Raw genomic sequence first — 16,442 nt, forward strand, 5'->3', positions numbered from 1 at the left:
GGAAGCACGACAGAGACTCTGTGTGGACTCAGCCACATGGGGTCAGCCATATATACATATGTGCGTGTGCGTGCGTGTGTGTGTGTGTGTGTGTGTGTGTGTGTATGGCAATGGCCTTACACTCACTAAACTAAATGGCCTCCCATTGTGCCTGCCCCAAACACCCAGAAATATCTGTGTCTAATAGGATGAAGGAGTTACGCACTGAAGGCTCGGTTATCATGCCACACGGGAGAAAAGATCCTGTAAGGTTCTAGTGCCGTCATAAGGAATGCGGTTCATGATTTGGACCAGCAAACACTGTATGGCACCATCTTCTCCTCTGAAGGGACACCGGGATCCAACTGCGATGGGAGTGGTCCCTTTCTCTAATATATGAATTAACACTCCAGAGAAATTTCTGCTTCCTATCTCTGCAACTTTGGGTTTGGTGTGTTTGGAGGTTCTAGTGCTCAAAGGGGGAACCCTTTCGCTAGGGAAGAAAAGCTTGGTTCTGTTGAATTAGAAGCTGAGATCGCCTCTTGGCCACCACTGCTAAACCAACAGGCATAGTGACATGACGATGGTGAAAACTGACCGCAGTGTGTTTGGGAGAGAACGTAGGACAGGAAGTGGGGACAGGAAGTGCACGCCACTCTCCCTAAGAGACTTCCTCCAGAGGGGAGCAAACAAATAGGTGGCAACTTGCAGGGAAATGGGCCACAAGGTGATTTTCCCCTCTCCCTGCTCTGTTTCACATAACTACTGCCTTCTTTTTCTCTCTCTTCAACAAAAATAAAGGGGGAGCTTGCAGATAGGAGGGTGAAAGCCAGCCGAGGTTTTCCCCTGGATGAGCACAGGCAGTGTCAGACGGGGGACTCACTTTGCTGAATTGAATTGCACATACCAATACAAGGAATGATGAAAACTTGAAGGGGACTTTGAAACACCATACTAATACCTACAATATGTCCCGCTAACCTCCCTCCAGTGCTCACGGCAGATGTTACTGATCAATCATGGCGGTCTTTCTCCATGAGCCTGGGCTGGCTCGGCATCTGTCTTGATCCAGTGTTCTAGGCAGCTGCCACCAACCGGAGTTTGAAAATAAGACAACTCCATTTGTCATCTCCAAGTAGCGCCAGTGTTTGACTCCAGTGGCAGCGATTTCAAATCAAAGAAGGCTACTTCAGACTTCTCACCTTATGTCGTCCAAGGGGCTGTCTCCCCCAACTATGCCAGGGACAGATTCTGACCGCACTTACGAGGTACCCGCTGTGCGTCCTGCTCCAGGCAAGAAGCAGAGCTGGTGGCTGTGGGGCCTGATCCGTCTGAGTCTCACTGTGTAAACACACGTGTGTGGGACCAGCAGACCAACCACCTGACGCACACTGGGGAGTCATGTCAAGCGTGAACGAGCGTATCTTACCACTGTCCATCTTCCTGTCTGATCATATTTAACCCCCACAGCTACCCAATACTGTTATTGCCCCATTTTTACTGGTCCAAAAACTGAGGTACAAGGAGGCCGGTATCCTGTCCAATACTACACTATTAGTAAGTGGTGGAACCAGGATTTGAACTCAGGCCTTCCGACTGTTCAGAGCTTTGCTCCCATGTGGAATATTTATCAATTGTTTCATCCTGAGCCAGGTTCTGTGAAAGATCTCACAATTGTTGGAGGTATATTCTCTTCCCTGCAGGGAGCCACAGTCTTTGGGGGCCACAGGATGCCAGAACACAACACAGGCCAGTACCCAGCAGGGCATGATGGAGAGAGTGCATCAGGGTCCCAGGGACTGAGAGCAGAGCAGAGCCCTTCCCTGCCAACATCCTTTTCTCAAAACCCCTGTGGATTCCTTATGGTCCATGGGAGCCTTCCCTGGCCTGCCTGCCTGACCCTCACCTCTTGCACTTCTCAATCCATGCACTTACGGTAATTGACACCCACCCATCTGTCCCCTTGGAATCCAAGGCGGAGTAGGAAAAAGCCCACAGAGAGCAGAGGGGTACTGAGCTGGGAAGGTCAGGGGACCTGGCTGTTGTAGGCCTTCTGGGGAGGTGAAGTGTGGTCAGAGACTGGGAGGGCTGCGACGGGCCCTGGAGGATCCCACAACACAGAGGCTCATTAAGCAGCTACTTGATTTGTCTTCCCTGAGGATCAGGAGCAGAATATGAGAAAGGGACCCAGCAGGCTCCCAGCTCATCCCACACTGAGCCCAGTGCCAGGTAAGGAGGGAAGGGGCAGAGGCAGGGGCCGAGCCATGCAGTCCCATCCCTGGGCACCCTTGCCTAATGTTTCCTGCCTGTCCCCACCTGTCTCACTGGATGCCTGTCTGCCTCCTTTCCATCTACCTCAGATCCTCTTGGTCATCTGTTCGGCTTCCTGACCTCTGTCCTCCCGGGTCATTGATTTCTCTCTGTACCGTGATCTGTCTCTTTGTCTTTTTCTCTCCCTCCTTATTTGTCTTTTGGGTGTGCTCCTCAGTTGAGGGGAAGAGAGGTGGGAGGAAGTGAAGTCTTGCTGCTACGGAGCTAAAGCAGTTGGCTTTCCATAGATGATATAGGACGAGGCCCTGGTAGGAGAGAGGAAAGTGGGAGTGACAAGTTATAGAAGATAGAAGCTGGAGGGAGATGTTAGAACTGGGAAGATTTGCAATGCTCTTATTTGGGAAAGGGAGGGAGGTGACTGCTTTCAAACAGGATGCTAATATCCTGTCATTTCTCTCTGGTACAGCTTTAGGCCAGGCCCTGGGATGGCTAGAGAGGAGCCTCACAGTGGGCTTGAAGCCCCCATTCGTCTATTCCTGGCCCTTCTACCCCCTTCCCCTCTACACTCCTCTTTTCCTCAATTCTGTACCATATTCTGGTCACTGAGTCTGTGGCAAGGACTGGGGATGGATGCCTACTGAGAGCGTACCGCAGTTGTCCAAGCATCCAGGTCCAGGGGGAGCTGGAGGGAGAGCACAGAGGATGGCAAAGTCTTCGACTCTTACAGGTAGAGTAGACCAGAGACACTCCCGTTCCATCAGCAGATTGGTCACAATGTATTTTAACATTTTTTTTGGTAATATATCTGTGTACTTTTTTTTTTAATTCAATTAGCCAACATATAGTACATCATCAGTTTTTGCTATAATATTCAATGATTCATTAGCATTTTGACCTTTTATTTGATCCTCTCATGGGGTCAGCAAGTTCATAACCTTCCAGGCCAGCTGATTCTGTGGACTGCCCTCACTAATGTAAGTTGGTTGCATTATACTGTATCTGGCTTCCCCAGTGTAACTCCCAACTGTACGCTTGAGACCACCCAGAACAAGTCTTATGTAAGTCTCCCACATGAAAACCTTTCAGAGAGGTGGCCCTCAGCTTCCAGAATGCCCTTCAGATTTCTTCCACATGGCAAACATCCCCAATTGCCTCAACTCTTCCACATATGATGCGGCTTCCAGAATTTTCTTTATAACCTGTTTCAACATATCCACACTCCCTTTAAAATGTGGTCCCAGAAGTGAGAAAAATGCCCCACATGAAGTCTGGCTACTGCAGATACAGTTCCAAGACACCTTTCGTGATCTGTCAGCGTCCTCTCTCAATGATGTCACTCACATTGACTTTTTAGAAAGTTTTCTTACACTGATCCACTTTCAGTCCTCAGTTATTGCCCAATGAACTGCTGTCCCACCTGAGCTGTTAAGGTTGGCTTTTTGAACCCAAGGAAGGCACAGAGGATTTTAGGTTTGCGCTATAACATTTCTTTTCTTGACATCAGCTTCTTGTGCTATCCACCTGAGTCTTGAAATTCTATTTTCAACCACTGGATTAGGTTGTCTTCCTCACCATCTACATGAGAGGCTGTGAAGGAAGAACCCATGAGACTGATTGGTCCATGGGAAGATGACCTTGACTTTTCTGGTGGTCACAGTTAAATGATCTGTATCCATCTCATTCTTACCTCCTTTCCTTCCATTTATGCCCTTCCTAAAGCTGCCTCTCTGACTTGTGCACTTAGTCCTGTAGCTGCCCACTTCCTCAGAGACCTTGCAATGTCACTTCTCTCTCCCACTCTTTTGGCTTCCCCTGTAGTGCATATACATTCTGAACTCCCTTCTATCTTAAAAAAACAAAAACAAAAACAAAACCAGCAACACAAGCAAAACACTCCTTCCACCTTATGTCCCAACCTTGGATATCTCCTCCTTACTTCACTTTACAGCCAAGTTCATTCTCAAAACCTGCTGGTATCTGATTTCTGTCTTCATCACTCCACCAACATTTCTCATTCCCAAGCCAAGAATAACTTCCACCTTATTGTATTTTTGAAGTTGTGTTCCTCCTGCCCTTTCTGCAGTGTCTGGCGCCATATGCCCTTTTGGTTATGCCAGCCCCTCAGTTTGCGGCACCAAGCTCCCCTGCCTCCCTGACGCTCTTGCTCACGCCCTGGCTCTTCTACTTCTGATCTCTCATGCCCCAGGTTGCAGCTTTTGCTCCTTTGCTCTTTCTCTGTGGCGTCCTGGAGAGTTCTCATCCATTTTGTGCCTTAATTACCTCCAAAATTCTGATCTTACGTTTAGATCTCCATCCTGAGTTTCAAGGCTATCTGTCCTATTCTCTGATGGTCAGATCCTCAAGGCTACCCTGTGTTTCAAGCTCTATGTCTGTAACAGGGTTAATCATTACCTTCCAACCAGTTCCCGCCCCATGCCATCTCTCCCTCCTCCACCTCTACCCAGGTTTTGTTTTGAAATGGTTCCCAAGCCTGAAACCTCAAGCTCCTCTTTGTCTCCTCCCTCTTTCTCACCTCTCAGATACCAAGTTCTGTTGATTCATTTCCTATACCTCTCTCTAACCTCTCTTCTCTTCTTTGTTGTCTAGAATGTTACATTGCTTCTGCCTTTTTCCCTTCCCCTCAAATGGTCTTCCTCCAATGTCTTCTCCTAACTTCCACCCAAGAAGTGATGTTTCTAAAACCTAGATCTCAATGAATTACTTTTCTGCTTAACACTCGTCTGCAACTTGCCATGACCTAAATGATCAACTCCATGCTCCTTATCCCTTTCTAATCTTTTCCCCCTTGCCCTGTGCAGACTAGCCTATGCTCAGACTTTGTGGCTTGTGCTCCATGTTTTCACAAAGTTCTCCCTTACTTATGGTCTTTTGCACCTGTTACCCCATCTTTTAAAAAAAAAAACTCTTCCTTAAGTTCTTTGCATAGCTAATTCCTGCTCATCTTTTAAGATTCACATCGTGTGTCCTCTTCTTAAAGAAGTCTAACTCTCAAAGGCTGCCTAGGTGCTTCTTTAATGGGCTCCTGCGACACCCTGTCCTTACTTCCGTCAGCACTTCTCATTTGACTGCCATTCATTGTTCGCCAGTCTCTTTCCTATGCGTGGTCTTTGAGGGCAGAGATTTTTATTACTGTATCCTTAGCGCTTAGCACAGAGCTTTGACTGCTAGCACATATTTCCATCATAGCGCTAAACACATTGGAATGTGGTTTGTGCCTCTATTCTTCTATTTCTCCAACCAGACTGTAAGCTCCTTGAGGATTAAGAATATAACTTGTTTGTCCTTGTCTTTCAGCTCCTAGAACAGAGCCTGGTAGGTAGAAGGAGCTCAATCGGTATTTGTTGACCATTTGATGAATGACATCATGAGGAAGGGGATTTGATGGGAAGTTACATTACTAAGCTCCTGCTCTGTGCTAGTCACAGTGCTAGGCGCTTCACACCTATTATGTATTACTTCTCACGAGATCTCTTCCTCGTAGGTATTACACAGAATTTACAGAGAAGTAAATGGGATTCAAGGAGATTAAATTACTTGAATAGGGTTACAGTTGAAGTACCAAGACTTGAAGTCCAGTCTTCTGATTCCAAATCCCATGCTCCACTAGAACACACCCTTTCTATGGCACCACAATCAAGGAATCAGCCCTAACTTTCTTAAAAATTATTTATTTAAAAAAAATTTTATAATAATTTTTATTTTGTTATGTTAATCACCATACAGTTTATCCTTCGTTTTTGATGTAATGTTCCATGATTCATTGTTTGCATATAACACCCAGTGCACCATGCAATATGTGCCCTCCTTACTACCCATCACCGGCCCATCCCATTCCCCCACTCCCTCCCCTCTGAAGCCCTCAGTTTGTTTCTCAGAGTCCATAGTCTCTCATGCTTCATTCCCCCTTCTGATTACCCCCCCTTCTTTCTTCCCTTCCTTCTCCTACAGATCTTCCTATTTCTTATGTTCCATAAATGAGTGAAACCATATGATAATTGTCTTTCTCTGCTTGACTTATTTCACTTAGCATAATCTCCCTAACTTTTAAGATAAAAACTCAATCCATGCACAGCCTTTAAATGTGTCTCCTTTCCAGTCATAAACCTCAATTGCAAGAAAGAAAGAAAGAACTCCAAGGGATAGATTACAATTGGGAGGGTCTTACCGCCAGGCTGCAGGGATTCAGAGATGCCAGAGCTGCCTTTAAGCAAGCAAACAAACAAACAAGAAATAATAACAAAAAACCCCAGTTATTATTCTGCCTCTATTATAGTTTTAGGATCAAGCAGGAAGACCCTTCCCTTCATTTGTGGGTAAAACCAGGACGAGGCAGAGTGGTGAACAACTTCATCTCAAGTAAAATCCCATGTGAGGAAGCTTCCAGAGACCCAAAAGATGCAAGAAACATAGACATGGGTAAAATTTTCTTAAAACTTTTAACATTTCTGGATTCATATAACTTCCCACAGTTCTGACTCACCCCTCTATATATCTGTAATGATCAGAAGGTTAAAGCACCAAAGGAAAGTGTTCTGAGTGTTTGTTTTTTGAGAAGAGGGATGGGAGAGCTTCAGATTATCATCGCATTTTATAGCCAGGACTAGGGGAGGGGAGAGAAGCCCAAGCAATGTCCTATGTGATGGTGCTCCGGAAGGACAAGGAGGCAGGTGGTCTTGCTGGGGCTGATAGGATAAAATGAGATTCTGGCAGTCTTAAAAAAAGATTTGGGCCTGAGAAACAGAAAATTCCAAGAAGGTTTCCCTCCCCTCCCCAAATTTAGCCTCGCCCTGGCTAGACCTCAGTCTCTGACCTCATATTAGTTCCAAGTAGTATCCGAGTAACCACTGACCTTGTCAGCACGTGAATGGTCATGGTACCTGAATGCGCATCCTACGCTGGGTCACTAGTAGTCCCATTTCTCTTTCTGCAGCTGAAGGAGAATGCAGAACTTCCCCTCGGACAACCACAGCTCTGTGTCTGAATTCATCCTTCTGGGCTTCTCCAGGAATTCCTACATTAATGCAGTCCTCTTCAATGTCTTCCTCTGTCTCTACCTCTCTACCCTTGTGGGCAATGGGCTCATTGTCACCTTGATCCACATGGACTCCCGCCTCCACACACCCATGTACTTCTTCCTCAGTGTCCTCTCCATGTTGGACATGAGCTATGTCACCACTACTGTGCCCCAGATGTTGGTACATCTGATCTGCCAGAAGAAAACTATCTCCTATGTTGGGTGTGTGGCCCAGATGTACATCTTTCTAGTGTTGGGCATCACTGAGGGCTGGCTGTTCTCTGTCATGGCCTATGACAGATATGTAGCCATTTGTCACCCACTCAGGTACAAAGTTATCATGACCCCATGGCTGTGTGGGGCAATGGTGGTCTTTTGTGGATTGTGGGGAATCAGCTGTTCCCTAGTCTACACTGTCTTCACGATGCGCCTGCCCTACTGTGGCCCCAATGAGATCAATCACTTCTTCTGTGAGGTCCCTGCTGTTCTGAAGCTGGCCTGTGCAGACACATCCTTCAATGACCAAGTAGATTTCATCCTGGGCTTCATCCTTCTCCTGGTACCCCTTTCCTTCATTCTGGCCTCTTATGTCTGCATCTTTGCCACCATCTTGAAGATCCGCTCAACCCAGGGTCGATTCAAGGCCTTTTCCACCTGTGCCTCCCACATCACCGTGGTCACCATGTTCTGTGGACCTGCCATGTTTATGTACATGAACCCCGGGGCCAATGCCTCCCCAGAGCGGGACAAGAAATTGGCTCTGTTCTACAATGTTATCTCTGCCTTTCTCAACCCCATCATCTATAGTCTTAGAAACAAAGATGTGAAGAGGGCTTTCCTCAAGTTAACAGGCTGGGGCAGGGCCTCTGAGTGAGGCCGCTGGAACACAGAAGGCCACAACCGAACCTGAAACCACAAGTTCCACCCCATTCCCTCCCATTACCCACTGGATAGGCAAGAATCACTGACTGATAAGGGAGATAATATGTAAGGCAGGTGCCTGGGTGGGACTTGTTGATGGCTGCCGCAGCTGAGCCACCTTCAAACATTAAGAGACCCAACTGTAGACAGAGTGCCAACTCATGGCTGAGTTCCTGAGGATTGCATCTATTAAATCAACTTAGGACAGCCAGGACAAGAACACTGACAGGACCCGTACCGGTGACTTTATTTTATCTCAATCAGGAGCATGAACGGATCTAAAGAAACACAGTGTCAGGAAAAAGGAATAGTGGCCTTAGAAATAGGGTTCAGAAATCGGTCATTGTTCATCCAGCACTTCCATGGAAGTGTGGGTCCCAGGGTACATGGAGAGTCCCTGCCGTGGTGAAGAGATATTTCGAGGGGTCTCTTGGTATACAGATGAAACATCACCCAAACCATACCACACCGGGTCAGAGTGCGCTGCATATATTGCAGGAAATCATCACCTCGCAAGATTACTGTGAATAGTTAATGTAGGTGAAGTTCTCAAAACAACGCTTGGTGCATTGCACGCTTTACATAAACACCGCCATTCTTCTTGTTATGCTCTACTTCTCTTTCCTGATACCACGATTACCAAGCAACTGACCGAGACCGTTTCAGCTTCCAAAGTGGGGGCCATTCTGCTTCCTGGAAAGGATGACTAGCATTACAAACGGAGGTGCTGGCATTTGTTTATTCTTCATTCTGCTGTGGATTTAGTAAGTCTGGGTCTGTCACCAAGAAGCTTGTGAACTCTAAACTGGCAAGAATACAGAAAAATTATAACACCCTTTCAGGATACCAAGTGAAGAGGCCCTGATTACAAACAGCCAGCACTCCTCAAAGATACCTTCATTGAGAGTCTCACATGGTAGAGCTTTTTAAATAAACATTTGTTCACATCTAAACTGAGTAATAATGGTGTTACTAGAGTACTTGATTCAAGAGGATACTGACAGGAATGGGAGGATATAATGATCGTGACGGTGCTGGCTTCTCTCACCAGTGCCAGAACCCTCCACGCCTATCTGTGGCCCCTTAGACTCCCCAGCACCTTGGAGGAGGCGCAGAAAAGTTGCTCCACAGAATCTCAGGAATTGTGCTGCCCACCCAGTGCCTCTCATACCAAAAAGACAGGCACTACTCCAGTAGCAAGGAAGGCGAGCAACGCTTCAACGCAGCCTGAATCAGAAAGGCAAGCTCTCACAAGGAGCCCCTACAGACCTTCACAACATCTCCTCCAAGTTTCCCTTCACACTTTCTACCACCAGGAAAAAAACAAAAACGAAAACAAAAAAGAGGAACAGAGGCAGAAGTTCCTGGCATTCATTTTATCTTTGTCACGACTCTAAATTCCCACGGTCCACAGAACTGTTCCAGCTTTTCCTGTTCCAAATGTAGCTTTGAATTCGAAAGTCCAAACCACCTAATGGGTACAAGCGGCAGGTTATTCAGCGAAATGACGCCATGGAAAACACTGCCGGGTTCCCGCTTTGAACACAAAGGAAATTCAAAACTATTAAGCCACCTTGTGATTAATATCAGGCCTCTTTAGCCTCAGAATTATGGAATAGTCCTCAATAAAACAGTAATGGTTCCAACAAAAGTAATACAGATTTAACCCAACCAGATATCACTGAAGTTGCTTTGAACTCAGCAAATGAAGTAATAATAATTGTGGTATTAATTAATGGCAGTTATTACTATAACTTGAATTTGAAAGAATGATATTTGGCACTTGAATTTGAAAGAATAATATTTGGCCTCACATTTCACAGCTGGTTATAGGACATTTGCTGAACATATTTCAGAAAGCAATAAGGAAGGGGGCTTGAGGAGAGGCGCTCGGCATTGGGAGAGAGCAAGCACATACCACATAGAGGGACCAACAGGACCCACCAAGCCCCCAAATCACATGGGCAAAGGATGGATAGTAGAGATATTATGGGAGTTGGTCATGCTTTCCAGGCTCTGTCAAGATAATAGTGGTATATGGGAGGAAATGGGAGAACAAGGGGATTTGATTAGGTCAGAGAACAGTGTTGTGGGATTAAGGGTTAGAGAGAACTGGGGGAGTTCTGGAAGAGAGGGGGATACAGGAAATTTAGACTTCAGGGTGCAAAATATTCCAGGTGATTAGGAAAAAATGTATGCAAGAGTGTTGCCTCTAGGGAAAATTCAAGGAGACTTGGCAGGGAAGGGAGTAAAAAACAAACAAAAACGAAAACAAAAAGCCGTACCTCATTGTAACCCAAATTAACAGAGAATTCATTTAACAATAATTTCTTTTTTAAAAGATTTTATTTATTTATTTGAGAGAGAGAGGGAGTGAGAGAGGGAACACAAGCAGGCGGAGTGGCAGAGGCAGAGGCAGAAGCAGGCTCTCCGCTGAGCAGGGGGCCCGATTCAGGGCTCCATCCCAGGAGGCCAGGACCATGACCCGATCCGAAGGCAGATGCTTAACCGACTTGAGCCACCCAGGTGCCCCTAACTATAGTAATTTCTAACCCCATCCCTAAATACATATCTGCCTCCTATGAGCTGTGCTGGTTTATAGACCAAATTCCAACAGGACAGGGGCTGTGACTTCTTTCTGCAGGGCCAGGGATCCAGGAATGACAGTGGGCAATCAACTGGCTCTCATCAGCGAACTGTAGGGAAGCGGAGATGGTGGTAAAGCTGGCTTAGATAAAACCTTGCTACCTTCCTTGATTTCTCTGTTTTACCAACACACCAAGCCATCAAGTCGTCTTCCTTCTTTCTTTGTCACATCTTTCAGCATCTCCCTATTCATTGGCACCATCCAAGACAAGCACCTTCACAAACCATGCCCAGATGGTCTTCAATCCAACCCCTCACCAGGTCTCCCAAGCCATTCTTCTGAAAATACTGTGCCACTACCACTCCTCCACCCCATTCCTCACCCCGGATGCTTAAACATACAGCCTGTTCACCATTGGTAAGATAAAATCTATTATCACCCTGAACTACAAACTGTAGCAATCTGTCCTCATAGGGAAACTAATAAAACTTCATCACACTTTAGCCACAAGCCTCACCTCTCCACTATCTGGTCCCTGACTGCCTAGTTGTAGAAGAGCCACCAGGTGGACTTCCCACCTGGAAGGAACTCCAACAGCCAGGAAGATTTCTCCCCCATTACCGAGGCAGCCCACTTCCCCACAAGGCCAGAAGCAGGAAACTCTCATCAGCTACCAAGTTTCCTCCACCAACCCCGTAGTTCCCTACTCCCTCCCCCAGATGGGGAAGGAACACCTCAAAAACCCATGGGACCTTTCACTTTCTGCCTGAAGCCCTCTGGAACTGCTGTCTGGAACTTTGCCATGCCAGGTACTAGAACCCATTGTTTTTTATTTTTTCTTTTTTTAAGATTTTTATTTATTTATTTATTTGACAGAGAGAGAGACATCCAGCCAAAGAGGGAACACAAGCAGGGGGAGTGGGAGAGGAAGAAGCAGGCTCCCAGTGGAAGAGCCTGATGTGGGGCTCGATCCCAGGACCCTGGAATCACGCCCTGAGCCGAAGGCAGATACCTAATGACTGAGCCACCCAGGCGCCCCACTAGAGCCCATTGTTGCAGTTCTACCCACCCACCCAAATGCCCTGCCTAGCCCAGCCCTGTTTCATCTCTGAGTAAATGCCTTAGGACAATACTAGCACCTAAATACTAGAGATGAAATCTCCCACCCCCGAAAACCCAGAACTCTCTAATCATTCATTCTTCCCAGACTCTGCTCATCCCCCCCCCATTTACGCAAGTCCCCACTCCTCCCTTTCCCCAGTTCTCCCTCTCTTTGCCATCTCAGCCCCATATTCAGCCACTGCCTCTCTCAGTGTCCTCAACCTGGAATTCTCCCTGGGGACACCACACCCCCTGTCACTCTCTAAAAGGGAGGTTCTTTGTTCTCACTCCTGACCTGTAAGTTCCCAGATATTCTCATCCCAATGACCTCTTCTTCCACTTCCTTTCTGGTCACCTCAAGCCACACCCACAATGGAGTTCATCACCCTAAAACTGCACTGCTCCTCAAAAAGAACCCAAGCATTCCCACTGCACTGAGCATACAGTAAACACTTGCTACTGGGCTCATCAGGACTGTCTTTTGCCTCCTTCTCAATGTCATCTATACCTCTCCTGCTCACTTTATTGTGACCATAGGAGCCTTCTTCCAGCTCTTCGGAAAATGTAAAGTCCTTTCCTGACCTAGGGCCTTTGTACCTAGTATCCCCTTGCCTGAAATGCCATTTCCCTGGCTCTTTGCATGGGTGACTCCTCTCATCCTCAGGTGTCAGCTAAACCTTAATTCCCTCCCAGGGCCTTAACCTGTCAGCTCTCGGTAAGTAGGTTTCCCTCCATTTTTCTCTATTACAGAACCTACTTGTTTCCTGAGACAACTGTAACTTCATTTCTCAGTAACTGAGCTTCGTTTCCATTTCGAGCTATCATTCCAGTGGTGGGAGAAATAATATTCATCTTCTTGGGGTTTCTATCTTCCTCTCCCTGACTCCAAGTTCTGGAGAGCTTGCAAAGGGCTGGGGTATGCAGTGGCGGATGGCAGTGGGGTGAGAGGTAGTCTGGTCCTCTGTGTCTGGCACCCATTGGAGAACCTCATTCCTATGAGGTCATCAGTCCTTCAGGGTCACTGTGGCATTGGGTTTGGCACTGTAATTTCATGACTGCAAATCTCTCCACATAACTGTTTTGGTTTCCCCAAAGCCTGATACTGGCTGGCCATCACGGGTGCTCGAGAAATACTGGAACTGAATCGACTCATCCCTGAGGCCTTTGGGCCACCACTGAGGCCTGAACGAAAGCTGGATGTTCACGCTAACTCTGGGGCCCCACGCCCGGATTCTTAGCTTCGTATGTCGTTTAGACCCCTTGAAAGAATGAGAGGCACTGCTGTGTGCGCTGCCCACTATGGCTTACAAAGGACCACACACATGCAGCGACTTTGATTCTTCTATGCTCTCCTTACTTGTTTTATGGTTCACAGAGGATTCATAAGTTCACTGCATTTGAGTTTCATTTACTCCACCTACTGTGGCATAGAATGTGAGATACAGAGGTCTTGGATACCATTACATTTAAGATGATCATTTTATAGATGAATAAGTAAGAGAAAGAAAGTGAATTGCCCAAAGTCATAAAAAAGTTACGAGGGTGGTACTAGAACCCAGGCCACTTAACGTCAGATTCTGCATCCTTCTGTACCACAATGCAGAGTATACCACATTAGCTCCACAAATCACATTGGTTCTAAGCACCAAGTCAGGGCTGCCTTGGTTCTATATACCAGTGGCTTAATTTTCAATGTTGGCTCCATATATTCACTGTTTACTTGTACCACTTTGGTTGCCTACATCATCTTGGCCTTCTGTTGTGTCCGTGTACCATGCCACTTACAATTACGACGTTTCATGTTGGTTACATGTATCCTATTCTTCCAGTGCCACTACGGTAGATTATATTAGCACCCCCGTTATTGCTGCTTTCACTACAGAAGAATTACATATTCATACCCACTGCCATGTGACATGTGTTACTTTTCCATGGGAAGAAAATGCTTTCTGCCCTTTTGCTATTGTGCTTGACCATATGACCTGCTTTGGCCAGTAGGATATCAGCAAAGAGATGTGTGTCACTTCTGAGCAGAAGCTTTAAGAGTTTTCATATGTCTTTCTCTTTGTCATAAGAATGGGATATTCCAGATAGAGCCTCCTTTCTCGGATCGGATCCAAGAGTCCATGGCAGAAGGCCACAGTCCACCTACAACTGACACGAAAAATGAACAGTAAATGAGCTTCTGCTGTTGTAAGTCATGAAGATTATGGAGTTGTTTGTCACTGCACCACAATGTAGCAAGTTCAGCAAGACAGCCATGGTGGTTTCATGCACCACATTTGTTCCACTGACCGGGTGCTGTACTGGTTCCAATGCACAATATTATTTGTATACATTACAAATCCTGTCCTTTTCCTTAGCACTGGACACTCTACCTCAGGCCTCTCCTGTCTCCCAATTCACCAGGCCATCCCACCCCACCCCATCACTTTAAGAAAAGCTCCTTTGATGTCCTTGCTCCTCAGACTATAGACCACAGGGTTGAGGAAGGCAGTGAAGACATTGTGAAAGAGTGAGATCTGCTTGTCTCGCTCAGGAGAATAGCTGGAGTTGGGCCTCATGTAGATGTGTGTGGCTGGAACACAGAAGAGCGTGACCACAGTCAGGTGGGAAGCACAGGTGCAAAAAGCCTTGCAGCAGCCCTGAGTGGACTTGATCTTGAGAATGGTGTGGCCAATACGGACGTAGGAGGCCAGAATGAGGGATAGTGGGAAAACAACCATGAACACACTGATGACCAGGTCCACCATCTCAATGAGGTGGGTATCCATGCAAGCCAAGCTTCGTACTGAGGGGCCTTCACAGAAGTAGTGGTTGACCATGTTGGGCCCACAGTACGGCAGGTGAGGAAAGTATGGATCAGAGAGAAGAAACCACAGGCCCAGGTCCCAGCTGTCAGCTGTGTGCAGCGGCCCCAGCTGCGGATGACAGTATGACGCAGTGGGTGGCAGATGGCCACACAGCGGTCATAAGCCATGACTACAAAGAAAATACACTCAGTTAGGCCCAGGGCACCAAACACATACATCTGCAGCCAGCAGCCAGCGAAGGAGATGGTCTGAGAGTGAGCGAGGAGGCGCACCAACATCTGGGGCACGGTGGCGGTGACGCACTCGTGTCGAGCAGGGAGAGGATGCAGAGGAAGCAGCACAGGGCGTGTGGAGCTGCACGTCCAGGCAGATCAGGGTGACGATGAGCGCACTGCCCAGGACTGAGCTCAGGTAAAGGGAAAGGAAGGCAATGAAGAGGACTCTGCTGGATGTGGGGTCACTGGAGAAGCCAAGCAGAATAAATTCAGAAACCCAGCTTCGGTTCTGCCCTGGAGGCATCCACACGGTGAGGCCTATAAGAGAATCACGCTCATGTAAACATCATCCGAAGTCTGGTAGTCCAGCAAGACTGTTGGCCCTGGAGGCAGGGATTTTAGTTCTGACCCCCATTACTCTACTGTCTTGAACAAGTTACTTAACATCTCTGAGCCTCAGTCTCCTCATCTGTAAAATGTAACTAGTCTCCCAGGGTTTTTATGAGGAGTAGAGGCAATATATATATGAAGCATCTGACATAATGCCTTAAAAGAACAAATAATGGCAAAGTGCTCATATGCAGTCACCCCACTCTTACTCCCCACCCCTCGGTGGATAAATTGGTTGCCCACGTCTAGCGACAATGTACACCACGTCGGCTCCAGCCCTCAAACCTTTAGAGGTGGAGTTCCCCTCTGCCGTAGAGATCCTCTGTCTAGAAGCTCTCACTCTGCAAACCTTTCTCCTTTGCCGGTTGTCAATGTGAGGCTTTGTCAATAGAGGGCGCTAGAGGGACACTGTGATGTGCTAACGGGGGGGGGGGGGGGGGGGGGGACTTAGGTTGGGGCTTCAGTCCCTCAGCTTGAGAGCCAGTGGGCTGGTGCTTGGAAGGACCAGTGGCACTCACCTCAACTGACCTCAGTGGACCAACTATAGTCCCGCCCTCAGGCCACACTCTCCCCACCCAGTGGCCACTTCTATGCAAACTCTGGACTGTGTCCACCAGCCACTGACAGGTATCCCTGTGGTAGCCCCACCCTCTTTGAGAAAGTCTCAATTCAGTCTTTTTTTTGGGGGGGGCAGGTGCCAGGAGCAGGGAAGGGAGAGAGATAGGTTCTAAATCCTCAGTCCCTTCAACGTGTCCTCTCCTTCAGCCATGAGGTCGTAGCTGTTTTTTTTTTTTTTTCTCACTTGCTACTTGTGGGTCTCTTTCATCTTTTTTAGTAGTTACCCACCTTTTACCAGTTAATTATTCTTTATATTAAATTTTCCCTGTTCGCCTCACTGATGTGTTCTGTCTTCTGAAAGCATCCTGACTGGGATGGATGCTAACTCTATGGTGAGTGAGTTTGATAAGGAATAAAATGTGACATCGTTACAAGCTATCCATCCATAAAGTATTATCAGCTACAAAAGTAAGAAGTAGTAGCTATCAGTGGAGAAACTGGACAATAGCTTAACTGAGCGATTAAAGTTAACATCACCAATAAGGAGCAGATAGACACAACGTGCCTCCATA

The 16,442-nt window shown here is 47.1% G+C and overlaps 1 protein-coding gene and 1 pseudogene across 1 annotated transcript; one reads left to right on the top strand and one right to left on the bottom strand.

Moving 5' to 3' along the window:
* The first annotated feature begins 7,211 nt into the window (after positions 1–7,211).
* Positions 7,212–8,159, top strand: LOC113254282 (putative olfactory receptor 2B3). The gene has a single exon (XM_026497476.4). The coding sequence runs from the start codon at positions 7,212–7,214 to the stop codon at positions 8,157–8,159; it is 948 nt and encodes a 315-aa protein (XP_026353261.1).
* A 6,137-nt stretch (positions 8,160–14,296) lies between these two features.
* Positions 14,297–15,259, bottom strand: LOC113254283 (olfactory receptor 2A12-like; annotated as a pseudogene).
* Positions 15,260–16,442: the final 1,183 nt, after the last annotated feature.

Source organism: Ursus arctos, unplaced genomic scaffold (genome assembly GCF_023065955.2).
Source record: "Ursus arctos isolate Adak ecotype North America unplaced genomic scaffold, UrsArc2.0 scaffold_12, whole genome shotgun sequence".
In the NCBI taxonomy this organism is placed as follows: Eukaryota; Metazoa; Chordata; class Mammalia; order Carnivora; family Ursidae; genus Ursus; species Ursus arctos.

Excerpts from the sequence above, each read along its gene's own strand:
- LOC113254282 (XM_026497476.4), top strand. The coding sequence starts at position 7,212 with ATGCAGAACTTCCCCTCGGACAACCACAGCTCTGTGTCTGAATTCATC.